At 44.5% G+C, this 23,453-nt stretch overlaps 2 protein-coding genes across 6 annotated transcripts; one reads left to right on the top strand and one right to left on the bottom strand.

Annotated features, from left to right (window-relative positions):
- Window positions 1-591: 591 nt before the first annotated feature.
- Window positions 592-17,341, top strand: BSPRY (B-box and SPRY domain containing). 2 transcript variants are annotated; one of them, XM_001364196.4, is made up of 6 exons: window positions 592-1,164; window positions 6,639-6,737; window positions 7,899-8,129; window positions 10,254-10,279; window positions 14,128-14,252; window positions 15,194-17,341. In XM_001364196.4, the coding sequence occupies exons 1-6, from the start codon at window positions 970-972 to the stop codon at window positions 15,718-15,720; spliced, it is 1,203 nt and encodes a 400-aa protein (XP_001364233.1). In that variant the 5' UTR covers window positions 592-969; the 3' UTR covers window positions 15,721-17,341. The 2 variants fall into 2 exon arrangements, with proteins under 2 accessions (XP_001364233.1, XP_016283827.1); XM_016428341.2 differs by lacking the exon at window positions 14,128-14,252 and having other exon boundaries at window positions 702-1,164.
- Window positions 17,342-18,712: 1,371 nt separating this feature from the next.
- HDHD3 (haloacid dehalogenase like hydrolase domain containing 3) lies at window positions 18,713-21,050 on the bottom strand. 4 transcript variants are annotated; one of them, XM_007475006.2, is made up of 3 exons: window positions 20,899-21,050; window positions 20,272-20,334; window positions 18,713-19,673 (listed from the first exon to the last, which is right to left on the bottom strand). In XM_007475006.2, the coding sequence occupies exon 3, from the start codon at window positions 19,654-19,656 to the stop codon at window positions 18,910-18,912; it is 747 nt and encodes a 248-aa protein (XP_007475068.1). In that variant the 5' UTR covers window positions 19,657-19,673; window positions 20,272-20,334; window positions 20,899-21,050; the 3' UTR covers window positions 18,713-18,909. The 4 variants fall into 4 exon arrangements, with proteins under 4 accessions (XP_007475068.1, XP_007475069.1, XP_007475070.1 ...); XM_007475007.3 differs by having other exon boundaries at window positions 20,847-20,916; XM_007475008.3 differs by lacking the exon at window positions 20,272-20,334 and having other exon boundaries at window positions 20,899-20,996.
- Window positions 21,051-23,453: the final 2,403 nt, after the last annotated feature.

Genomic DNA, 23,453 nt, shown 5'->3' with positions numbered 1-23,453 from the left:
TTTTGTACAGTGAGGAGTTGGGAGCCCTATTAGCCATATTTGCAGAAACCTACACAGGAAATTATAACTAAGCTTTATTCTCAAAAATTTTACAGGATTAACCCTGGCTGGGGCCAATGAGCCTAAGAATTGAAACTTTGGGTTCAAACTCCAAGATCTAAATGTCCCTTCGAATTCCGGGTCCTTTTTGGGGGGAGGAGGAAGAGGAGTTGGAAGTGGGCCACAGCAGGCAATTGGAAGTATTACTAGATTGGGTGTCAGGAGATCTGGGGTCTGACCCACTAACCCTATTTGTGGGCAGCTAAGTGGTGCATCTTCCTGAGTTCAAAATCTGGCCTGACACTTTCTAGCTGCGTGACTCTGGGAAAGTCATTTAACTTTGTTTGCCTCAGTTTTCTCATCTGCAAAGTAAGCTGGAGAAAGAAATGTCAAACCTGTCTAGAATCTTTGCTAAGTAGATTCCAAATGGGGTTAGGTATGAAATGATTAAACAGCCCTATTTATAACCTTTTCCATTCGAGGCCTTGGCTTCCTCTGTAAAAGCAGGAGTTGGAACTAGGTGATAGCTAAAGTCCTCTCCAAGTCTAGCGCTCTTAAATTCTAGAATTCTAGCGTAAACCCCCAGACCTGGAACGATAAATTGGCTTTCAAGGGTAAGGAATATTTTTTATTGGGAGTCCCTCCGCCCCAAGGTCCATTCTCCCTGAGTGGCGGTCTGGAGGCTGCAGCTAGCCCGAGGGAAGGAGCCAGAGGGGGCACTTTTCCCGAGGGTGGGCGGCCGGGGCGGGGCCACGAGCAGCCCGAAGTGTCATTCGGCTCGGCCCGAATCCCGCAGCTGAGGGGGGAATGGGGCGGTCCCGAGGCTGAGCCCTAGGACAGGGCGGGCCATGGGCTCTGGGCCGGGGCCCCGCCCTCCCTCCACCCTCGCCACCTGAGACAGGTGGAGCCGCCAGAGTGGCTGGAGGAGTCATGTCCGAGAAGGAGCCGGACCAAGCGCCGGGGCCCCCGGAGGATTCGGCGCCGCGATGTCCCGAGCACGACCTGGAGCTGAAATGGTTCTGCAGCTCCGAGCGGCGGCTCGTGTGCGCCAGCTGCAAGGGACTGGGGGGCCCTTGCCGAGAGCACCACGTCCGGAGGGCGGAGGAGCGGGCGGAGGAGCTGCGGGTGAGCGCGTCGGGCGGGATGGGAGGAAGGAATGGGGTAGTGCGTGAGAGAACCCGGGGCCGGGCGCTCCGCTGCCCGCGCAGCCAGCGCGCTCTCGGGGAGACCCGGGGACTTCGTCTCCCAGGAACGTAATTCTGGATTGGGTTGCCGGACACGGGAGACCCAGTGCTAGGGAGTGGGGAGGCTTGAGGAAGGATCGGGACAGGTGGGCAGGGGGCTCACTGTGCAAGGCTGGTTTAGGAGGGCCGGAGTCGGTCCCTTCGGCGCATGTTCTCGGTCGCTCTCGGCCGAGTGGGTGTCTGCCTCCTGCATTTTCTACACCCCCCCACCCGACTGGAGCTGGGGAAGGGACATCTGGGCTTGTTTGAGGTGGAGAGCTTCTGGGAGATGGTGAGGGCTTGGGGGGCGGGGAGAGGTGTAGGAGAAGGCTTGGGCATGAGCAGCAGCTGGGGAGTTGGGCAGCTAGCTGCCAGACAGGTACTTAGAGAAAGGGGTATGGGGTGGGGGAAAATGGGGGTGGATGGAGGCAAAGCTATTGAGCAACTACCTTGGTTCAGCTGCTGTTGGTCAGCCTGGGCTCCGGGAGGCAGCAGGGAAAGTTCTTCTAACTGATGCTAAAAAAGACCTGAGGCTGATAAACATGCAAACGCCACTCCAAAGCAAAAACTGTTTCCTCCTTCCACATAGAGACAGAATCGTCCACTGTTGGAAAGGAATTTAGAAATCGTCTTCCTTTAATAAAACCCCAAGTAAAATCCCACAAGACACCTTCTCTAACTTTTCTTTCCTTTTAATTATTTCCTATTTGTCCTGTATAGTTTGCTTTATTTTTATTTCTTTATTTGTTTGTTGATTTCCTGTTAGCTTGTAAGCTCCTTGAGGGCAGGATCTTACTTTTTTTTTCCTCTTTCCATCCCCAACACTTAGCACTGTGCTTGGCTAGGTGTTTAATAAATATAAATATTGAAACTAGAGTATACCAGTCTTCTAATTTTATACATGAGGAAAATGAGGTTCAGAGATGAGGTGACTTGTCCAAGGTCACACATTGACAGAGGTGGTTTGAAATCTCAAGATGGTATAGTGCCAAGAGGTTTTCTGTTGCTTTTTGGAGACTTCTTTATCCCTTCTTGGCTGCCCTGGGTGTTGGTCTTAACTAGATTTCACCTGGATAAACTTGGGTAGGGCAGAATGTAATTGTTTAGAGGCCCCTCCTACCATTCCAGTGACAACTACCAGCTGGGTTATAATAAGGTGAGTGGGGAGTTTGAAGGATTTAGGGGAAAGAGACAAATTTTTTAATCCCCTACTTTATATTAGTGTAACAGAACCAGAACAGGTATCCATCCTCTGGATCAAGGTAGGCTCTCTGGGTAGACCTCTTAGGATCCAGAGTTGCTGGGGCATTAAGGAGGCCTCTTCAGACTAGGTCTGGAAAATAAATTCTTTTCACGGTTTTATTCCCTTTTCCATCTCCTAGATGCCATAGAAACTCCAGAGGGGCCCCAAAGTGTATAGATGGCATCAGAAATTAGCCTCAGGCAATCTCCCCTTAGCTCATTTGAAACTGATTCCAAATGTCTGGGGATTTCCTTCCAGTTTGGCTGAATGGGTGTTTTTCTTCTATACCCCTCAAGGTAACCCTAAGGCGATGGGGGCAGTCTCTGGAGGCTCTGGTTAAAAGTCTTGCTCAAACAGCTGTTGGGCTCCTACCACAGGATTGTAGGGAAACTTGAAGGGGCCTCTGAAGTCTTTTGGTGCTAGTGGTCCTGCCCTCCAGCCTCTGCTCTGAAGACCCAAGGCCGCCCATGCCTCATGCTAACATGGCTTTATCTCAAGGAAAGTGGTTCAAGATTATTAAAAATGCCTATATTAGTATGTTATTTGTAATAACTGGGGGGAGTTTTTCCTTTTGGAATTGTCTCCTTTTAACTTCCTCCCTAGCCACCTATAGATACTAGTTCTGCCCTCTGGGGCCAAGCAAAACAAACCTGTTTCCTCTTGGTGACACTATTCAGATATTTAGTCTGAGAAGAACCCTCGTCCCTCACCCCCTTGACCCTCAAGGCACTTTTGTGCCACTTTTTTTGGTTGCACAGTTTTAGCCTATAGACCCCTCCTCAGAATGATATTTTTAAATGCATAAAATAAAATACATCACATTACAAAGGAAATCAACACTTAAGGAAAACAAAGATGAATTTTTTTCCCCCAACCAAGTCCATGGAATTTAGGTCTGGAGCTCCCAATTTGTCACTTCATTGATTAACATTCTGAAGTCTTTCAGGATTGTTTATGTAGTTGTGGTCTTTGTGGAATTTATTCTTCTTGTCCTGTATCTTTGTATCAGTTCATATAAGTTGTCCTAAGTTTCTCTGAATTCTTCACACTTATTGGCCCAATAATGTTCCATTACATGATTGGATTTTTGCCTTCTGGGTCAGTATTATTGGCAAATGCCTAGCCACTTCACTTTATGGCAGCTAATTTAATTCAACTGAGCAAAAATGTATTAATCAGCTAATATGTTCCAAGATCCCTATGCCATTATTTGAGTTTCAAAGATTGAAGAAGAATAAAACTAAGTCCATGTACTAGGAGCTTAAAATGTAATAGTAGAGGATAGGGAGGAGAGGGAGAGGAGCTTTAGAGAAAAATATGTATTTAGGTAAGTGTGATATGACCTATAACGTGATCAGTGGCAGGGGGAGGCCTAATCAAAATGGGAAGGGAGGAAGAAAAATTCACTTTTTTTTAAACCCTTACCTTCTTTCTTAGAATCAATACTATGTATTGGTTCTAAGGCAGGAGTGGTAAGGGCTAGGCAATGGGGGTTATTGACTTGCCCAGGGTTACACAGCTAGGAAGTGTCTGAGGCCAGATTGGAACCTAAGACCTCCCATCTATAGGTCTGGCTCTCAATCCACTGAGCCATCCAGCTGTCCACCAAAAATTCACTTTTATTGAGATCAAGGAAGGTGGATACTGTCTCTAGAGGAATTGTAATTCAATTGGGCTTTGAAGGGAGAGATGATTTTCAACAAGTGCAGCCTAGGAAGAACCTAAGAAGTGTGGTCACTGTCTGAGAATGGGCTGGCTGACTGGATAGATAGGCAGATGGAGCATTTATTAAGTGTTTTTGTTGTTTTTCAGTTGTGTTCATAGCTATCCTTGGGGTTTTCTTGGCAAATATCCTGGAATGGTTCTGTTTCCTTCTCTAGTGGATTCTTTTAAGTGTTTACCTTGTGGCAAAATAAACAATTTTTAGCAAGCAAGCTAGTCGCTGCCCTCAAGGAATTTATATTCTAATAAAGAAAGACTATACATTAAGGGAGCTGGAAAGGGGATGGAGAGGTTGGACTATTAGTCAGCCTTTGGAGTGGGCTTGATGGGGAAGGGGTTTCAAGGCATGGCCCCTGAAGCTCTGATCCAACAGAGCCAGGAAAGTTAAGAGCTAAGTCTAGGTTACTGTGGGAAGGAAGATGGCAGTGATGGCATTAGCAGAAGCAACTGGGAAGTGGCTTGGAGGCCCCTCCCAAGATACAGCAAAAGATCAGATTTTGGGAGGAACAACCTCACTGATAGAAGATCACCCCTTCAGGCCAAAGGTTTTCAAAGAATAACAGGAATCTTATTTTCCTATTCTATTTTTGTTGAGCTAAACTTTAATTCCCTTAAACCTTTCTTTGATAGATCCTAGGGACCCTCTCATAGATGAGTCTAATCCCTTTTGCACATGCTTATAGCTCTTGAGATATTTAAAGATAGTGATCTTGACCACTTTAGATCTCTATTTATTGTCTAGGTCTCTTTTCTTCATATCCTGCCTTGTGCAATTCTCTGGCTTGTTTTGGTCTTGCTTTCTATTCTAGGGAAGAAGAGATTAAACTTTTGTGTTACTTCTTCTAGAGGCACCTACTTTGATACAGAGACAAATGAAAATAGCCCTTGTCTTCTGGAAGATTCCTTTTTTGTTGTTGCTGGGGGGAAGACCAAGAACACTAATGATTATAGAAAGTGTATTCGGGAAGAATATTAATAAATCAATTGGGGATGCTGATCTGAAAAGGCATCTTCTAAGAAAGGTAGCCAAGACTTGTCCTTTGGAATCCCTAGAAGGAGAAATGCAGAGAGCCTTGCAGGCAAAGAGGGGACAGTCTATGCAAAGGCCCCTGGGTGGGAAATGTGAGGAATAGCAAATTTTCCTGTTTGAAGGGCTTTAGTGTATATATTTTATCCATGACTAGATTGTTAGTTCCTTCAGGGCAAACAGTGTCTTTGTTTTGGGACCCACTTCCTAGAAGGCACCAGGCACAGGCCTTGGAAAAATGTCCATTGGGAAGAGGCAAAACTTTCTGTCTACTGTGTTCTTTGGCATCTTCCAGGCCTCCCTCCCACCCTGCACTCTTCAGGAGCCTATTCTCATCACCTGGACTTGTCAATGGCTGATCAGGGTTCTGGGCCTTACTTCCTTTGTAGATTGGCATTTCTATAGGGATCACTGGGCTAAAGGGATGGATTTCAGATGGTAGATGGGCTGCTGGTAGAAAGGATTAAAGAAGGAAGGGGAATTGGACTTGGGAGTAGAGAGAGTATGGGACCCAGTGTAAGGGTAAAAAAAGGGGTTATTTTATAAAAAAAAAGGTTGGACTGGATTATATTTAAAATAGGGTCTCCAGGAATTTAATTTATTCCAAAGAGATTTGTTTACAAAATATAGAAAGAATGAAGTACGAAATCAGAGAGAGGATAGGGTAAGATATCTAGCCTAAGCACTAAGCAATTTATTCCCAGCCCCTGGCTCAACCCAGGCAGAGTTAATTTCTTAGGCAAAGCCGAGGACCTGGGGAAGTCTCTCTCAAGAGGTAGGTCTTTCTGAGGCTAGTTTTTTCAGAAAATCCAGGAAAGGAGTCAGCCTTTCCTGTGTCAGTGTCCTGTGACACCATGTGTCAGTCCAAAGGAAGAGATTTAAGAATAGCCTCACCAGGAACAGGGTCTCAGGTCCAGCCAGTAGATTCTCCTCTAGTCTCAACTCCAAAAGATGAAGAACTGTCTCTCACAGGAAGTTCAACTCCAAGTAGATCTCCAAGTAAAAACTGTACCCAGGAAGTTGTAACTACCTTTTAAAGACACTTTCTTTTGTGTCACTTCCTGTGCCTTCCCCTAATTTTATATCTACCAATCACAGTTGAAGTTTTGCTTTAGGACTGCCCGGGGCAGTCAGTTTAATTCTGATTTGTCACCCACTGTTGCACACTTGAGTCACAGACCTTCCCCCACTCAAGTGTGAATGGGGTGTTTACACCTTTGGTGATTAAATCTAAAAATGGGCAGGGGTTACAATTTAATCTTCACAATCAGGGGAGAGTTAAATTTAATCTTCACACCAGTTAGGCCTGTCCTATCTCAGGGTTTAACAAATACGTGCATTATAGAAGCCTCTACCCCAATCCCAGCTGTTGTCTCTTTTTCAGAACAAGATAGTGGATCAGTGTGAGAAGCTGCAGCTACAGAGTGCTGGCATCACCAAATACATGGCTGAAGTCTTGCCTCGGAAAAACCAAAATGCAGCGGTAACTTTCCCCTCATTTCCTGACCCTTTTCCCAGAAGTATGACCCTGGGCTCTCCAGACTGGTGTGCCATGGGAAGTCAGAGCCCACAGACTTCTTAGTCACAATCACCTTAACATGGATTTGGTCCCATCACTACCAAGCAGATCTGGTTAATATTAGGAAGGAGTATTTCCTTTCTGCCATCTCTGAACCTTGGTTTTCTTTCTCATGTTAGAGAAGTCCAGATAGTTAGAGAAGTCCAGTCTCTAGTGTCATTCAAACAGGGGTTGAGAGGCTGTGCCTGTAAAACACCTTGTTTTTAATTATCTTGTTTCAAATAAATAATTAGAAGTCACAGATAATTCCCTCAGGTTCATGCATTTTGCTAAGTTCTCTTCTTTAGCACTTTTTTTTTAAACCCTTACCTTCTGCCTTTGAATCAATACTCTGTATTGGTTCTGATGTAGAAGAGTGGTAAGGGCTAGGCAATGGGGGTTAAGTGACTTGCCCAGGGTCACACAGCTAGGAAGTGTCTGAGGCCAGATGTGAACCCAGGACCTCTGGCTCTCAATCCACTGAGTTACACAGCTGCCCTCTTACTTACCCTTTTAAAATCAGATATGCTCCCCTATATCACTTATTTTTCCACTCAGAGTTGAATTATATCCTCAGTAGTGAGAACAGATTGTCAATGAGACAGCTCTTTTCCCTAATGACAAGAATACCCTCTTGGAAGGCAGCAGAGAGAAGAATCATAGGATGTTAGAATGGGAAGGAACTTAGAACATAGAATGTTAGAACAGGAAGGGAACCTCGAAAATCGCGTAGTCCAACTCCTTACATTTTAATAAATGAGGTCATTGGAGAGGGAAGAATGTGATTTGTCTATGGTTACATGATGAATTCAATAGAGCATTTATTAAGTGCTGGGGATTTATTAAAAGCTTGAGGAGCTTACCTTCTAATGGAAGAAGACAATGCACAGGGGCAACTGGAAAGGAGGAGGGGCTGCCTGAGAGCAGGAGTCAGCAGCATGGGAAGGGCTACAATCCCCTGGTTCTGCAGCACAATAGCAGACTGAGCTGACAGCCAGTCATTCTGTCTGTGACTTACTGGGAATCAAATCCTTTGGGATTTCAGAAAACTTCCCTTTGACTTCTTTTCTGAACTGTCCTCTCTAGACCTTGGCCAGTGGGGCCCGGGAGATAGTGATCCAGCGGCTGGGCCTGGTGAAGAATGTGTGTGAGAGTGAGGAGCAGAGGCTGCTGGAACAGGTACACACGGAGGAGGAGCGAGCCCACCAGAGCATCCTGACCCAGCGGTCCCATTGGACCGAGGCCTTACAGAAGCTCAGCACCATCCGCACCAACCTAGTGAGCATGCTCACTGATCTCGATGACCGCAGCCTTGTTGTAAGTCATGGCTGGGTGGGGCATGGTTTGTGATACAGCCTTCCTTCAGTTCATTTTGGGATGAGAAAAGTGAGGAAAGGAGATGTTGCAATGAAAATTTTTGGGGAAAACAAATGTACTCTAAAACTAGGACCTTTTACAGATTACTTGCCATGGAGTTAATTTTTAGGTTATATTTATAGTGATTAGAATCATACCTGTGAAGACTCAGGAAAAAAGAACTAGAAAATTTTTGAGAATTTTTTCTTCAGTTTGTCTCAATAGCTTAGACCCCCTTTCCTTTTCTTTAAACCATTTAGAAAGACAACATTTTCCTAGTTTTTTTCTTCTTTTTTTAAATTTAATTAAATTGTTAGTTAATTGTTAACTAAAGTTCCAAGGTATCTCCTTTCTCTCCTCTCCACATTAGAGAAGGCATTATTTGATGAAAGGATATATATGTATACATAAAACCATGTCTTATTTCCATTTATTAGTTCTTTCTTTCAATTGCTACATATGGTATATCTTGTTTCTGCTCATTTTGCTCTTCATAATTTTGTGTAGGTCTTTCCAAAATTAACCTGTTCATCATTTCTTATAGTGTGGTGGTATTCCATCATAATCATATGCTATAATTTGTTTAGTCATACCCCAGTTGATGGACATCCCTTCAATTTCTAGTTTTTTGTTTTTGTTTTTTCTCAACCAGATTTGTATGTCTTTAGTTCGGACCACCACAGGGGACAACTGGCTTTTTGGGGGTGGTGGTGGTGGTGGATAGGTATGTGTCCTTTGCTTAGAAAGAAAGGAATATGGCTAAGGACTTTCAGCATCACTTTTTTTTCCCCCCTCTAGAAGGTTCCAGCATGGGAAGAGACAGGCAGGAAGAAGGAAAGAGGATGAAACATAAGTGAAATTTGTTTAGACATAAGCCTTAGAGGGAAAATGAAACAGGGGTTTCTTGTCCTGAAGTATGGACTATGGAAGAGGCACCAATGAAGGCATTTGCCTTTTCTTGCTTAGAATCACAACCAGATGGTTTGGGAAATGTCACCATTAGTTAGTGGATCATGTTGGTGCAGTCTTTCAGTTAACAAATATTTGAGCCTGCCAAGTTCTTTTAGTACTATGGTGGAGATCCATTTATTCATTCAACAAACATTTATTATATAGCCTCTAAAAAAGTATCATGCTAGGCCCTTGGGAAGAAAATTTAAAAAGAGAGAGTTAAATAGCCCTTGTCCTAATGGAGCTTACCATCTAGTAGATATAATTATATGTGTATATAATTATAATAGACAATAATAGTATTTGATGAGTGCCCACATGAAATACAAAACAAAAGGAAATGCTTGGTGACGTTCAAGGAGAGATACTACTGATCAAGGGTATTAGGGAAAGAGTGTGGAGCAAGAATCATCTGAACTGAGCTTGAAAGAGTCAAAGACGTGTTAACAATGTTTCTGCCTTGGAAGAGCTTGGTCTCCCTGGTGAGATGAGCTATAGAAAAGATAAGGAACACAGGGCATGCATATTTTAGTGGTGCGTGATGGGTACAGGCAGTGAGTCTTGTAGGAGTTCAGAGAAGAAAATTACTGGGCTGGGGAAAGGAAGGTGGTAGGAAGAGCATGCAAACTAGAAGGAAATCTGAGGGATGGGGCAGTAGAGAGGAGTATGAAGGGCATTTCAGGTGGGGAGTGCACCTTGGACAAAAGCCTGCAGGTGAGAAAGGGCAAAAGTAGACCAGTTTCATTGGAGTAGAGGGGGTTGTGCTCATTTAGGGAAATAGTAAGAAGGAAGGCCAGAAAAGAAGGTTGGAGTCAGATTGTGTGGAGAGCCACACTGAAGAATAAAATCTTATATTTTAGATAGTAAGGGGTTTATTGGAGGTATATTTAATCCCTACATTTAGAAGGAGGGGTTATAGAACTCTGCAATCCTCTTCTAGGACCTCTGACTTCTGGTGTCTTTGGCAAGGCCCTTCCTGAGGTCTGAGTTCTGTGGCAATTGATAGGCAAGGGGAAGGATCACTAATTTCTTTATTGCCCCAAGCTGGGTTTAATGTAGCTGGTTCATGACAAAATGCAGGCTATTCAGTGTTAAAAAAAATGTCTAACTTCTAAATGTTTTCTCTCTTTACAGCAATCAGAGCGGGAGATTTTTGAGAGGTGAGTCAGTGGCTGTTTCCCTCAGCCTGTGTAAACCTGGGGCCAGGCAGGTCAGTTTGGGTCAGTATATGTAATGTGAAGAATCACCAGGATGACATGGGGATTCTTGTCCTTGTTTTGGAACTAAACTGAGCTACCCTGGATAATCCACTTATTTGGCAGTCTCAGTTTTCTCTTCTCTAATAAAATGGGTAATTGAACTCAATGAACCTAACTTAAAGTTCTTTCTAACTCTTTATCCCATGAAACTATAAGATAAATGTCAGACAAAATAATATCCTTGGTCTCTTCTAGTTCTCAAATCCTGTGAGACTGTTTCTTTCTTAAGGGCAGTGGTTTTTAGGGTAGCAGCACCTAAATACATTTTCTTTCAGTCTTATGGTCATTCCCAGGTAGGGGAACCTTCCACCACCAAACAAGTCCACTCTAAAGAAAATTAAGCAAAACCAACCAACCCAGAGACAAGCATTCCATACTATCCCCCATCATAATAAGGCAATGGTGGGAGGAGATGCTCCCCTCTCTCTTCTCTGGGGCCAAGACTGTCCGTGAGGTTCTTTGCACATCTTCCATTCAAGACTCCAACCGTTGTTGGGAGAGCCTTGTTTTTCAGTTTAAGGGTTCCAGGCATGATTAACATAGAAGTTGGTCATATGTTTGGCATATAAAGATGGGCTCCAGGAAAGACTTGGGACTAAATATCTATTTGTCCCTCCTTGTCTCTTCTTGATGTGCTCCCCACATGGGTTGCTAGGACAAGGCTTAGAAACTCAGGTACTTTCCCTGCAACGGCTGCCAGTTTGAATCTGGATACTTTTTTTGGATACCTCAAAGTCACCTGTTGAGTGAGAGTGTAAAACAGAAGCAGCAGCTTCGAATTGTCTTCAAGTGGGCTTTCTGGAAACTGCATGTCAAACTGAGAAATGTCTTTTGTAGGGAGGTGGGGAAGGACAAGTTGGTGTCTCTCGTTCCCCCACAGGTCTAGGCTGTGACCTGAAACTGTGACACATCCAGCTATTTAAATGCTTTTTTTTCCTCTCCTAAGTTAACGCTTGTTAGACCTCTGCTGTGTTTAGCACCCCTTTCTCTTCATGAGGGATGGCATTTAGTCAAGACTTCGAGCTTCTCTCCTGGAGACTTGAAGGAAGGCTCTATCCCTGCCCCCACCCCAAGCTGGAGGGCTCTGCCCAGTAGAAGCAGCTAATTGGAGATGTAGCACTATCAGGAACAGAGACAGTTCCTCTCTTGTCTTCACTACAAAGAGGCTTTGTTGGTCAGGGACTCAGCAGGAAAGCTGGCTTTTCCCTTATCTAGGGCTCTTGTTGCTGCATTTCTCTTCAGTGTCTTCATTCCCATGTGTGATTTTCTTTTTGAAACCAATTTCTTCCAGGCTATTTGAGCTATGGCCATTAAAACTTGAGGTCCCTTAAAAGCTAGGGTGACCCTAATTAATTCAGCAGACTTTCATTAAGCCTCAACTATATGTCAGACACTGTTTTCTGGTGCTGTTGGGGACACAAAAATCCAAAATGAAATCCCAGGAGTTTATAACTAGTAGGAGAGATATGAGTTGGACATACTTAATTATGATACAAATTAAAATGGAAATGTAAGGGAGGAATCCAAAGAAAGGCCTATGAGAAATCTGAGCTCATAGACTTAGAAGTACCATTCAGTCCTGTCTCCTTATTTTGGAGATGAGAAAACTGAGGCCTGGTGTCTGAGTTGGGATTTGTTCTCACTTCTTTGCAGACATCAAGTCCAGTGTTCTTTCTATGGTACCAAGCTGCCTGAGAGAGAGAGCTTCCTCAGACAAGCAATGAACTCCTTATTTAGGGGCTCGTTAATAGATTAGTATCTGTAGCCTGGGCTCAGCTGGGATTTAGGAGTGGGGCTCTCAGGATTGGCTGTTCCTAGAGTTCCAAAATGGCATAATGAGACTATGAAGGAATCCAAAGTCCACTTCAATGGGGAGTGCCCCTTGGCAAAGCAGTTAGGGAAGGTCTGAGAGAACTTCTGTCCTTTGCTTCCAAGTTTTTTTCCTCTTATCTATCCACCTTCAAATCTCATTCAGTTCATTCATTTTAGCTATTCAAGAAGAATAGTGATCTGAATAAACTTAACATACTAAGGTGTAAACAATTAATAGTCCTATCCCATTTCATATCATCTCCCAATTTTCATTGTAAATCTTTTAAAAAAATTTTTTTAACCCTTATCTTCCAGCTTAGAATCAATACTGTGAGGGGCAGCTGGGTGGCTCAGTAGATTGAGAACCAGGCCTAGAGATGGCCAATACACACTATTGACTCCAAGATGGAAGATAAGGGTTTAAAAAAATTAAAAAAAAAAAAGAATCAATACTGTGTATTGGTTCCAAGGCAGAAGAGTGGTAAGGGCTAGGCAATGGGGGTGAAGTGACTTGCCCAGGGTCAGACAGCTGGGAAGTGTCAGGTCACATTGGAACCCAGGACCTCCCATCTCTAGGCTCTGGTTCTCAGACCCACAGCTGCCCTCCACTGTAACTCTTTTTTTTTTTTTTAACTTTTAAACATTATTTTATTTGTTCATTTTCAAACATTATTCCTTGGAAACACAGATCATTTTCTTTTCCATCCCCCTCCCATAGCTGACACGTGATTCCCCTGGGTATCACCTGTGTCCTTGATTCGAACCCATTTCCATGTTGTTGGTATTTGCACTAGAGTGTTCATTTAGAGTCTCTCCTCAGACATGTCCCCTCAACCCCTGTAGTCAGGCAGTTGCTTTTCCTCGGTGTTTTTACTCCCATAATTTGTCCTCTGCTTGTGGATAGTGTCCCACTGTAACTCTTAATGGGAGCAAACGAGGAATTTTAGGAAGCACTGGCCTCAGTGTATACATGTATATTGGTAGAGGGAGTTCCATGTTCTGAGTTTCTTTCCTGATTAAATCATAAATCTTGAAGAGGGATTCTCAGGATCTATGAAGTAATACCAAAGAGGTGGATACTGTGAGGTCTAAGGTCATATCACTGGGGGGGTCCCTTAATGAAGGTGAAGGATAGGTTGTTTCCTATTCCTTACCCCTTTGAAATCTTCAGGGATCTGGTGATGGTCTTTTGTTCCCCTGAAGATCTCTTCCATGAATAGGTAACTGGAGGATCTCTCCTGGACCCGGGGGGCCGGACTTTCTGCTTCATTTCCCCTATGTGGCTCAGGCCCTTTGTCCTTTTTTTTTTTTAAATTTTATTTGGTCATTTCCAAACATTATTCATTGGAAACAAAGTTCATTTTCTTTTCTTCCTTCCCTTCCCTCCCACCACCTCTCCCATAGCCCACACGCAGTTCCACTGGGTTTCACATGTGTTCTTGATTCTAATCCATTTCCATGTTGTTGGTGTTTGCACCAGAGTGTTCATTCAGAGTCTCTCCTCAGTCATATCCCCTCAACCCCTGTAGTCAAGCAGTTGCTTTTCCTCGGTGTTTTTACTCCCACAGTTTATCCTCTGCTTATGAATAGTGTTTTTTAGATCCCTGCAAATTGTTCAGGGACATTGAATTGTTCTTAATGGAGAAGTCCATTACGATCGCTTATACCACAGTGTATTAGTCTCTGTGTACAATGTTCTCCTGGTTCTGCTCCTCTCGCTCTGCATCACTTCCTGGAGGTCGTTCCAGTCTCCATGGAATTCCTCCACTTTATTATTCCTTTGAGCACAATAGTATTCCATCACCAACATATACCACAGTTTGTTCAGCCATTCCCCAATTGAAGGGCATCCCCTCGTTTTCCAATTTTTAGGCCCTTTGTCCTTTGCAGAACCTTCTGAAATTTGCAGGGTGACCTTGTGTGTTTTCTTTCATTAGGACTGAGGAAGCTGAGGGAATCTTGGATCCCCAGGAATCTGAGAAGTTAAATTTTAATCAGAAATGTGTTCGGAGCCCATTATTGACCCAGCTCTGGGCATCGGCTGTTCTCTGCTGCCTATCAGGTCAGGATTTTGCTAAAGGCAAATGGGCTCAGAACCATTAATAGAAATCAGTGGTTTCTATGGTTAATATGTTAAGGAGAATTTTTGTGGCCTAGTTGGCAGGGGACTTGGTTTTCTGGGATTGTAAATCTGCTTGCCTTGGGGAGGTCAGATACTCAATATGGTCATTCCCATATAATCACATTCTTCCCCATCTTTTTGTCTTTGGACCCTCCTGTGATAGTGTCCCTCCCTGGTCTGGACCTATCCCTCCCCCTACCAGGTCTTGCCTGTGGTCTTGAAAATGCAAAAATATGATAAATTAATATACCTCAGGGAATTATGTGCCCCAGGTTTAATGTTATTTCTCTATGAAGTACTAGCTTTTTAAAAACCCTTAACTTCCATCTTAGAATCAATACTGTCAAGGCAGAAGAATGGTAAGGGCTGAGCAATGGGGGTTAAGTGACTTGCCAGAATCACACGGCTAGGAGAGTACCAGATTTTAATAAAGGACTGGGCCTAAATCAGGTGAGGTAGTGAGAACTGTATATTGAGAGTCATAAAACCTGAGTGACTTTGGCCTTGCTTTCACCATTTGCAAAGTGGTTATTGATCAACCAAGAAGCATTTATTAAACCCCATACTTGATCCTAGGCACTATGCTAAGCCCTGGGGATGCAAAGACAATCCAAACAGGCTCTACCCTCAAGGAGCTTACATATTATCCAGAGAGAGATGTGGATAAGTAATTATAGTAATAATAACTGTCCTCTAACCCACGGGGTTGTTATGAGGACCGTTAATACATATCCAAAACAAATGTGTTGTCTCTTTGTTACCATTATGAGTTTTTGAAGAAGCTGGAGGCTTAAATGGGAACTCTCGTTTGGGAATTAGTTATGATTGGAAAATAAACGGTTTGGGAATTTTCCCTAAAAAACTACATTTCTTTCCAACAGGTACTGAGGACATACAGGTGGATGAGAGGACCATCAGTCCCTTTCTCCGACTGTCAGAGGACAGGAAGACCTTAACCTTCAATCCCAAGAAGTCTAAGGCCTATGCAGATGGCCCAGAACGCTTTGACCACTGGCCCAATGCCCTGGCTTCAACCTCCTTCCAGGGTGGCCTTCATGCCTGGATAGTGAATGTAGAGAACAGCTGTGCCTATAAGGTGGGAGTCTCCTCGAGCCAGCTGCCCCGAAAGGGTTCTGGCAGTGACACCCGCCTTGGCCACAATGCTTTCTCCTGGGTTTTCTCTCGCTATGACCAGGAATTCCGGTTCCTGCACTGCGGTCAGTACCAGCCTTTGGCGCTGCTGCGCTGTCCAGACCGCATTGGGGTGTTGTTGGACTTGGCAGCGGGTGAGCTGCTGTTCTATGAGCCCACCTCGGGGGCCCTCTTGTGTTCCTACCATGCCCAGTTTGAGGGCCCTATCTTTCCCGTCTTTGCTGTGGCTGACCAGAAAATCTCCATTGTTCAGTGATGGGCTTCTCTCCTGATGCTCGAAGAGTTCCCTCCTCCCTGGCCCACCCCCAACCTCACGGTGCCAGGTTTTCCCCATTGTGCATGCCCAGTAGCCGTATATCACCTACAGCAGATAGTGGTGGGAAGATGGAGCTGAGGCGGGCTTCCAACTGGGGTTCCACCTTTGAGGGCCTTGGTGTTGGTGAGGAGCATGCCCTCACCCCTTGGTCGCCTCTTTTCCCCATCATTCGTTCTTTAAGTAGCTGATATGGGAGGATGGGGAAAGGAGAGAGAGGGCAGTAGAGGAAAGAACATTTGCCTGGGAGTCAAATGCCTGGGTCCTAGTTTCAGCGCATCGCTAACTCACTGTGTGTGTCCAGTAATTTGTTTGATCTTGTTAGGCATCAATTTCCTCATGTGTGAGGGTAGATGAGCTGAAGGTGATCATTAGCTCTCACAGTCAGTGAGCAGAGTTCGCCGGCATTAACTATTTCTGGTTCCTCGGGTAGTGACTGCTTATCACTGCCAGGTCTGTGTTTATAGCCCCTTTTCTTCTGTTCTGGGGACTCACCAGGTCCACTCTCCCACTTTCTGGATGCTGGGTACTCCCTGGACCCCTACATCCATCCGAGGTTGTTAGGTAGGCTCTCCTACCAGGTGCTAACTTCAGCTGGAGCTCTGGGCCAGTCCTGCTGAGAGTTGCTGGTAGCAGATGGCTTTTCCCTAGCCCAGCCTGATAGATGTCTCCAGTCTTTCACCTTCTCTTGTCTCAGCCAGTACCCATTCTCGAGGGCTAGGAGTTGGGCACATGAATAAGGAGCCTGAGAGGGGACGGAGTGGAAGCATGGATGCCTAATGGCAGGGCAGGCTCCTGAGGAAGTGTCTGGCTGTGGGAAACATTTAAATTATTAAAAGGTTTGGGAAAAAAATTCAAATTCCTGGTTTCTTTTGTCCTTGTTCCTTTGCTGGTAATTGAGTATGCCTCATATCCTTTTTTTAAAAAACCCTTATTTTCTGTCTTAGTAGCAATTCTAAGATAGAAGGGCAAGTGTTGGGCAATCAGGGTTAAGTGACTTGCCCAAGGTCATACAGCTAGCAAGGATCTGAGGCCAGATTTAAACCCAGGTTCTCTTGATTCCAGGACTGGCAACTCTATTCTGTGTCACCTAGCTGCCCTATGTTCTGATCTCATCATCCCCCAGAGCTATCTGAGAGTTCGTTGCACCATTATTTGTACTAGAAAATGTATGCTTTCTCCACTCCCATATGCCTTCTCAAAACTGGAAGAGGAAATGATGGAAAAAAAACACTGGACTGGGCAGTCAGGAAGTTTGGGGTCTAATTATGCCTTTGACCTAAGAGCATGTTGCCCTTAAGCAAATCACCTCATTGTACTCCTGACTTCAGTTTCCTCATTCAGAAGAGAAGGGAGGAAGGGATGCTGGGCCATTCTTTGGTTCTACCATGGCAATACTGGCAAAAACTCAACTGTTTACAAATCTTTTAACTTTCATCAATATGGCATCAATTTGGCAATGGAATGTCTCTCTATGCTTACAATGGATTAATCTGTCTTTGTAAACTGCCACATATGTATTGATTTTAAAGTTTATAAAGATCTCTATAGCCCTGTAAGCAGAGTGGTATGAGTTTGAGTATTATCTTCATTTTACAGATGTGGAAATGGGCTCAAAGAGATGAACTGCCCAGCATCCCATGGCTGATGTCAGAGTTGGTATTCCAACCCAGGTTTCCTGACTCCTGAGCCTGGTGTTTTTCTATAGCACCATACTGCCCCTCCTGATAGGTCACACTGGACCTTTAACTTCCCAAATGGAGAACTTCTGGTGGCTGAGCTGAGTTGACAGAGTCATGTCCTCAGCAGCCAAGTCATGGACTCATCTCTCAGGAAGCCAGAACCCTCTGAATCCACAATCTAGGAAGCTGACATCAGGTGTGGCCCAGCTGGAATAACAGGCTGTCCTTCCCTCCCCCTCTTTGCCCTCAGGTACACAGGGTCCCTTCCCACCCTTAAATTCAAACCCTTTATGTTCAAGTTTAAAGGAAGCCCAGCATTCATTGATTCATTGTCCGCTTTTGTCTGACCCTCTCTTTTCTGTCCTTTGGATCCATGTTCTATTCTCCCTCCACACCTCTGGTGCTCCCACTCCTCTGCTGGGCCAGACCCCAAGCCTCCACAGGGCTTTCCCTGACCACTGCAGTCCACCCAAAGCTCCCTTGTGGGAGCTACTATCATGCTTCTAGCTCATGGTCCTCATTTGGTACTAAATCCCCGTAGTACTTTGCATTGTGGTCTAACTGTAGGATGCTGAGTCTTACCTCCCCAGCTGACCATGGCAGATCCCTAGAGTGAAGACATGCCCCACAAACCTAGCCCGTGTAAAAGGCGAGGTGGGAAACCTGGTGGGGATGTGTGAATAACCTTGGATTGGTGGTTGGAAGACATAGGTTCAAATCTCCATCCTCCTACCCACCTAATATCTCTGTGGCCTTTGGTTGAATTTCAGCTTCCTCACCTATAAGATGGGAGGATTGGATGTTACCTACAGGTCTATGTCTAGGATCCCCAAGCCCTCTCTGGGCCTCAGTTAATTCTTCTCTACAATGGATTGTGCAAGATCAGGATCATCTCTTTGGTACAGGGTACCTCTTAACCTGAGGTCCATGAACTTGTTTTTAAATATTTCAAGATTGATTGTTTCCTTTGTAAATTTATAGATTTTAAACATGAAAAGGTTTTACCAGTTTGCCCAAGGAGTCTGTGACCCAAAAAAGATTAAGAACCTCTCATCTAGTTTAATCTACACTTATCTCAGTGGAGGGAACTGAAGCCAGATATGGTATCTTGTCTAAGGTTGCACAGGTGTTAATTAGCAGAGGTGGGATTAGAACCCAACTATAGTGCTCTTTACACAAAACAATAACTGCTTTTTAGACCTTTTCCAGCTCAACATTCTCTCGTCATGTGGATAAGAAGTCACAATACTTAGTTATTATCATGAATTTTATGATAGCGATAGGAGCCTGCTATTGAGGCTGAAGGGAGAATAGCCTCCACTACCTAAAAGGCAAAGAGGAGCCAATGTTTCCCACAGTAGGTGCTGCTGGCTGCATTTTCCATAGCTTTCTCCCATCCAGAAGGCTCAGCTTGCAGGGATTTTACCACCTCACTCTTCCCCACCAATCTTCATTGCTTTGGATCTGGGCCCTCTAGGTGGTTAAGGGCAACCAGAAGGTGAGGGAGGGAAGGCAGGATGTGTTCCTTAGGGATAGTTCCTGGAAAGGGGTCCTGAGGCTTGGTACCCATCAGCAGGAAGCTGTACATGCCTACCTCCCGGGGTGCCTGGTAATCATTCAGGTAATGGTCCCCGATGTGGGCTGCCTGGGTAGGCTCTACATCAGCAAGCTGCAAGGCCTGTCGGAAGATCTGTGGGTCTGGTTTTGCCCTGCCAGCTGCCTCAGAGGTCAGAATGAAATCAAAGTGTTCCAGGAGACCATAGTGAGCCAGGATGTCCTCTAACCTCCTGTCAAAATTGGACACCACACCTAGTCGAAGGCCCCGTTCACGACACTGCCGCAGAGTGGATTCAGCCCCTTCCAGCAGCTGCCAGGTTTTGGCACTACTGAAATCTTTATAGAGTTTGTTGGCGATGGAATCTAAGATGTTGGAGTTCTGGACTCCTGCCAGATGGAACGTCTGCAGTACAACATCCAGCCACCATTGTTGGGAGGTGAGGCCTTGACTCAGTCCATAGTTGGGGAACTTCTGGTTCTGGACCTTGTATGCTTGATGGAAGGCTGATTCAAGGGCTGCTGCCTCCACCTTTAGCCCATGGGCCTGAGCTTCAGCTGCATATCCTTTCCCCACTGGATGACGGAGTCGAAGCAAAGTGTCCTTCACATCCCATGTTAGCAGCTGCAGCCTGGGGGCCATTGGCCTAAGATGGAAGCCTAGCAATGGACAAAAGATCAGATGTAGTCTAACACTTCATGCTCAGGGCCCAGGGGACCAAGATTAAAGAGAATGACTCTCAAAGTTGCCCTAACTAAACCTTTCCCCTCCCTTTATTTTAGACCTAGCAAACCAGGTTCTTGCAGGTCCAAGTCCTTCAGGATAAACTTTGTGATTCAAGTTCTTTTATTGATGGTTATTTAGACTTCAAAAAAAATCTACAAGTCAGGGGTTTCAATAAGAATCATCCGAAGGATAAATAAATCTGAGATATGGGATTGGAAATGGCTAGAAATGTTCCTGTGGGCTAGATAAGTACTATAGGGCTTCCCCAAGACTCATCACCCATTGCCTGGGTAATTAGGCCAGCTCTTGGGCTGATAAAACTGCCAAGAAATAATCCACTCCACTGGTCAGACTGGTTAAACAGGGCTTACATATACAAGGGATAGGTACTCTTGTTACTGTCTGGTCCAACCTCACAAAGAGCCCTCTGCCTAAGGGTCACGTAAACGCACCCCAGTTCTGGAGCCAGGTCCTCACATCTGTTTATTCCCTAGAAGGGGCAGAGTCCAGTGCCCAGAGTTACTTCCTTACCTGGGCCCTAGGTGTGTTATTTCCAAAGGACTGAAGGGAAGATGGAAAGGGATAGTTGTAGGGCTAGAAATGAAAGAGGAAAAGAAGTCAAACAATTAGAGAACAGAATTTCAAAGTTGGAAGATTATCTAATTTCATTCACTCGGTTTATAGACAAGAAAAGTGGAAGCCAAGGAGGGTCCTTTCCAAGGTCATCCAATGAATAAGGGGTTTTCACCTACATCTCCCTCTAGGGTGAGAGGAGGAGTCAAAGGCCGCCTGGGTACGGGAGTCCTACAGGCCTGACCCTCTTGCCCCAGCCCTCAATTGATTCAAAAGCACTCCGCTCCTGACGTTCGGTTGGGGTATCCAAATGCAGTCTCAATGGCAGGGCCTGCAGCCCAGTTCGGGCTCAGCTGCCGGGAAGAGAAGGCCTTATATCTGCATTAGGCATTTGGGAGCCCCAAAGTGGATGGGAGGAATTGGCCAGGTTCCGATCTCTTTTTGGGAGACACCGAAGACCCTCCCCCTCCCCCCGAGTGGCAGGCAACGTTGGGGAAAGGAGGACCCCCGGGGATCGCGCGGGCCCTACACACCCACTGTCCGGAGATCAGCCTGGAGGACAGCGTGAGAAGAGAGCGACCTTACCTAGCTGCTCAGCTGGGGAGCCGGGAGTACAGTCGGCGTTGGCAGTGCGCAGGCGCAACTCTTAGGCGTCAGGACGCTGCCGGGACTCCTAATCTCGAACTGAGGGCGGGGAGCCTCGGTCGCCTTCCCCTTCTCCTTCCCTCTGCAGCGCTCTGCTGGCCTCTAGGGGCGCTGGGTCGCGTGTGCCTTTAGAATCAAAACCTGCCGCCCAGCCTGGGGATTAACTATGACAGGTAAAGCTGGAGGCGACCCTAGAAGGCAGCTGGCTCATTTTACTGCTGAGGAAACTGAGGCCCAAGTCATACAGGTAGTTAGAGCTGGCTTCGGCTTCTAGTCTATATTGAAATATACTTTATATATGGAATATATATAAATGCAAAACATACAGATATAGAAATTATACAATATATTTAATATAGAGTACATGTAATAATATACTGATATATAACATATGTTATTAAAACAAAGTACAGCCATATAATATATAGACATTTAATAATATATACCAATATTATATAATATATGCAATGTCTATATATTTATACATAGAATTGATATAAAACGACATACAGATATAATATACAGATACTTAGTAATATAGATATATAATAAAATCAGTATTGAATATGTAATATGTCTCTATAACATATCTATATACCTGTGTGTGTATCTTGACTAGATCCAAAATAGATATAAGGGAGTGTTGGGAGGAGGTGCCTTAGAGGGAGGGATTAGGAAAGGCCTTTCTTCTTCTAAGGCACCTATACCTAGCAGCCCTCCAGATTTTGTTTCCTCTGGGAGTCTTCCCTCCAGTTGGAAACCTAGGAGCACTGATGATGTATTTTCAGATCTCTGAGTTGCATGGTTTGACCCTTTCCTGTTTCATAGCTAAAGCCTTGAGCCCATCTTAGGGGCAGGTGTCTGCCTTTTTGCTATGGAGTGTAATAAAAGGATTAGGGTCCGGAGACTTGGACCTTGGGTTTATTACTTCATATTCCTGGCTTAAGTTTCCTCATCTATAAAACAAAAAGGATAGACTAGGCGGAAATAGAGAGGCCCTTTATATCTAGCATTCTAGTCAATGATTGTTAAGTTTCTGTCTGAAGTTCCTGCCCCAGAGACTGAGCCGTCTCTCCTCCCTCCAGGCTTTTGGAAATCTCACAACTGGGCTAAAGGTAGCTGAGTAATTCTGGGCACTGGACTTTGCCCGACTTACAAACTAAAGAGATTCTAATTGGCTGTGGTCTGCAGCAACACATTTTAATTTCTGAAAACTTACTTCCTTGCTTACAACCTGCTTGGAAGTATGGAAAACAGGTTTTCAAACAAGTTTTATTGATTTTTTTTATATCACCCAATTTCTTCCTCCCTTATTCAGAGAACCATCCCATATAACAATTAGAAAAGGTATTAAAAAGCACTTCAATAGAACCAATTCATAGACTAAGTCTGACAATGAATATAGTTCTCCACACCTGTTCTTTACATCTCTAAAAAATAAAAGGAGAGATGTGAACTGGAACAACCTCCAGGAATTGATGCAGTGAGAAGAGAGACTGATACACTGTGGTTCAATCAAATGTAATGGACTTCTCCATTAGTGGCAATGCAGTGATCCTGAACAACCAGGAGGGATCTATGAGAAAGAACACTATCCACATGCAGAGGAAAAACTGTGAGAGTAGAAACAGAAGAAAAACAACTGCTTGAATACATGGGTCGAGGGGATATGGTTGGGGATGTAGACTCTAAATGATCATCCTAGTGTAAACATCAACAACATGAAAATAGGTTCTGATCAAGGACACATGTAAAACCCAGTGAAATTGAGTTGGCTATGGGAAGAGATGGGGGAGGGGAGGGAGGGAAAGAATATGATTCTTGTAACCAAGGAATAATGTTCTAAATTGACTAAATAAAATAAAAAAATAAATAAAAGGAGAGAGGGGCAGTTAGGTGGCTCAGTTGATAGTCAGGCTTGGAGATGGAAGGCCCTGGGTGCAAATATGGTCTCCCATACTTCCTAGCCATTAGAGCCTGGGCAAGTCACTTAATCCCAAGTGGTTTAAGATAAAAAGTAAGGGTTAAAAAAAAAAAGAGGTAGGTAGCTATATTTTCTCATCTTTTCCTGGGCCAAGATAATTGATTCTAATTACATGCCTTTCAGGTTTATTAAAAAAAAAATCCTTCTATCCACAAGCAGAGGACAAACTGGGAGTAAAAATACCGAGGAAAGGCAACTGCCTGACAACAGGGGCCAAGGGGGATATGATTGGGGATGTAGACTCTAAATGAAGATCCTAGTGCAAATACCAATAACATGGAAATGGGTTCGGATCAAGGACACATGTGATATCCAGTGGAATCACGCGTCTGCTATGGGAGGGGTAGTGGGAGGGGAGGGAGAAAAAAATGATTTTGAAATTGACCAAATAAAAATAATGTTTAAAAGTGGAAGAAAAAAAAAGAACTGTGAGTATCCTAAAGCAGTTACTTCTTACTCAGTATTACAGGTTTTAGAGCCAAAAGTGATTGTAGAGATCAAGTTCAGTGAT

The sequence above is a fragment of the Monodelphis domestica genome, chromosome 1 (assembly GCF_027887165.1).
Source record: "Monodelphis domestica isolate mMonDom1 chromosome 1, mMonDom1.pri, whole genome shotgun sequence".
Taxonomy (NCBI): Eukaryota; Metazoa; Chordata; class Mammalia; order Didelphimorphia; family Didelphidae; genus Monodelphis; species Monodelphis domestica.
Note: the sequence above shows the minus strand (reverse complement) of the source record. Positions and strands in the feature narration are given on the sequence as shown.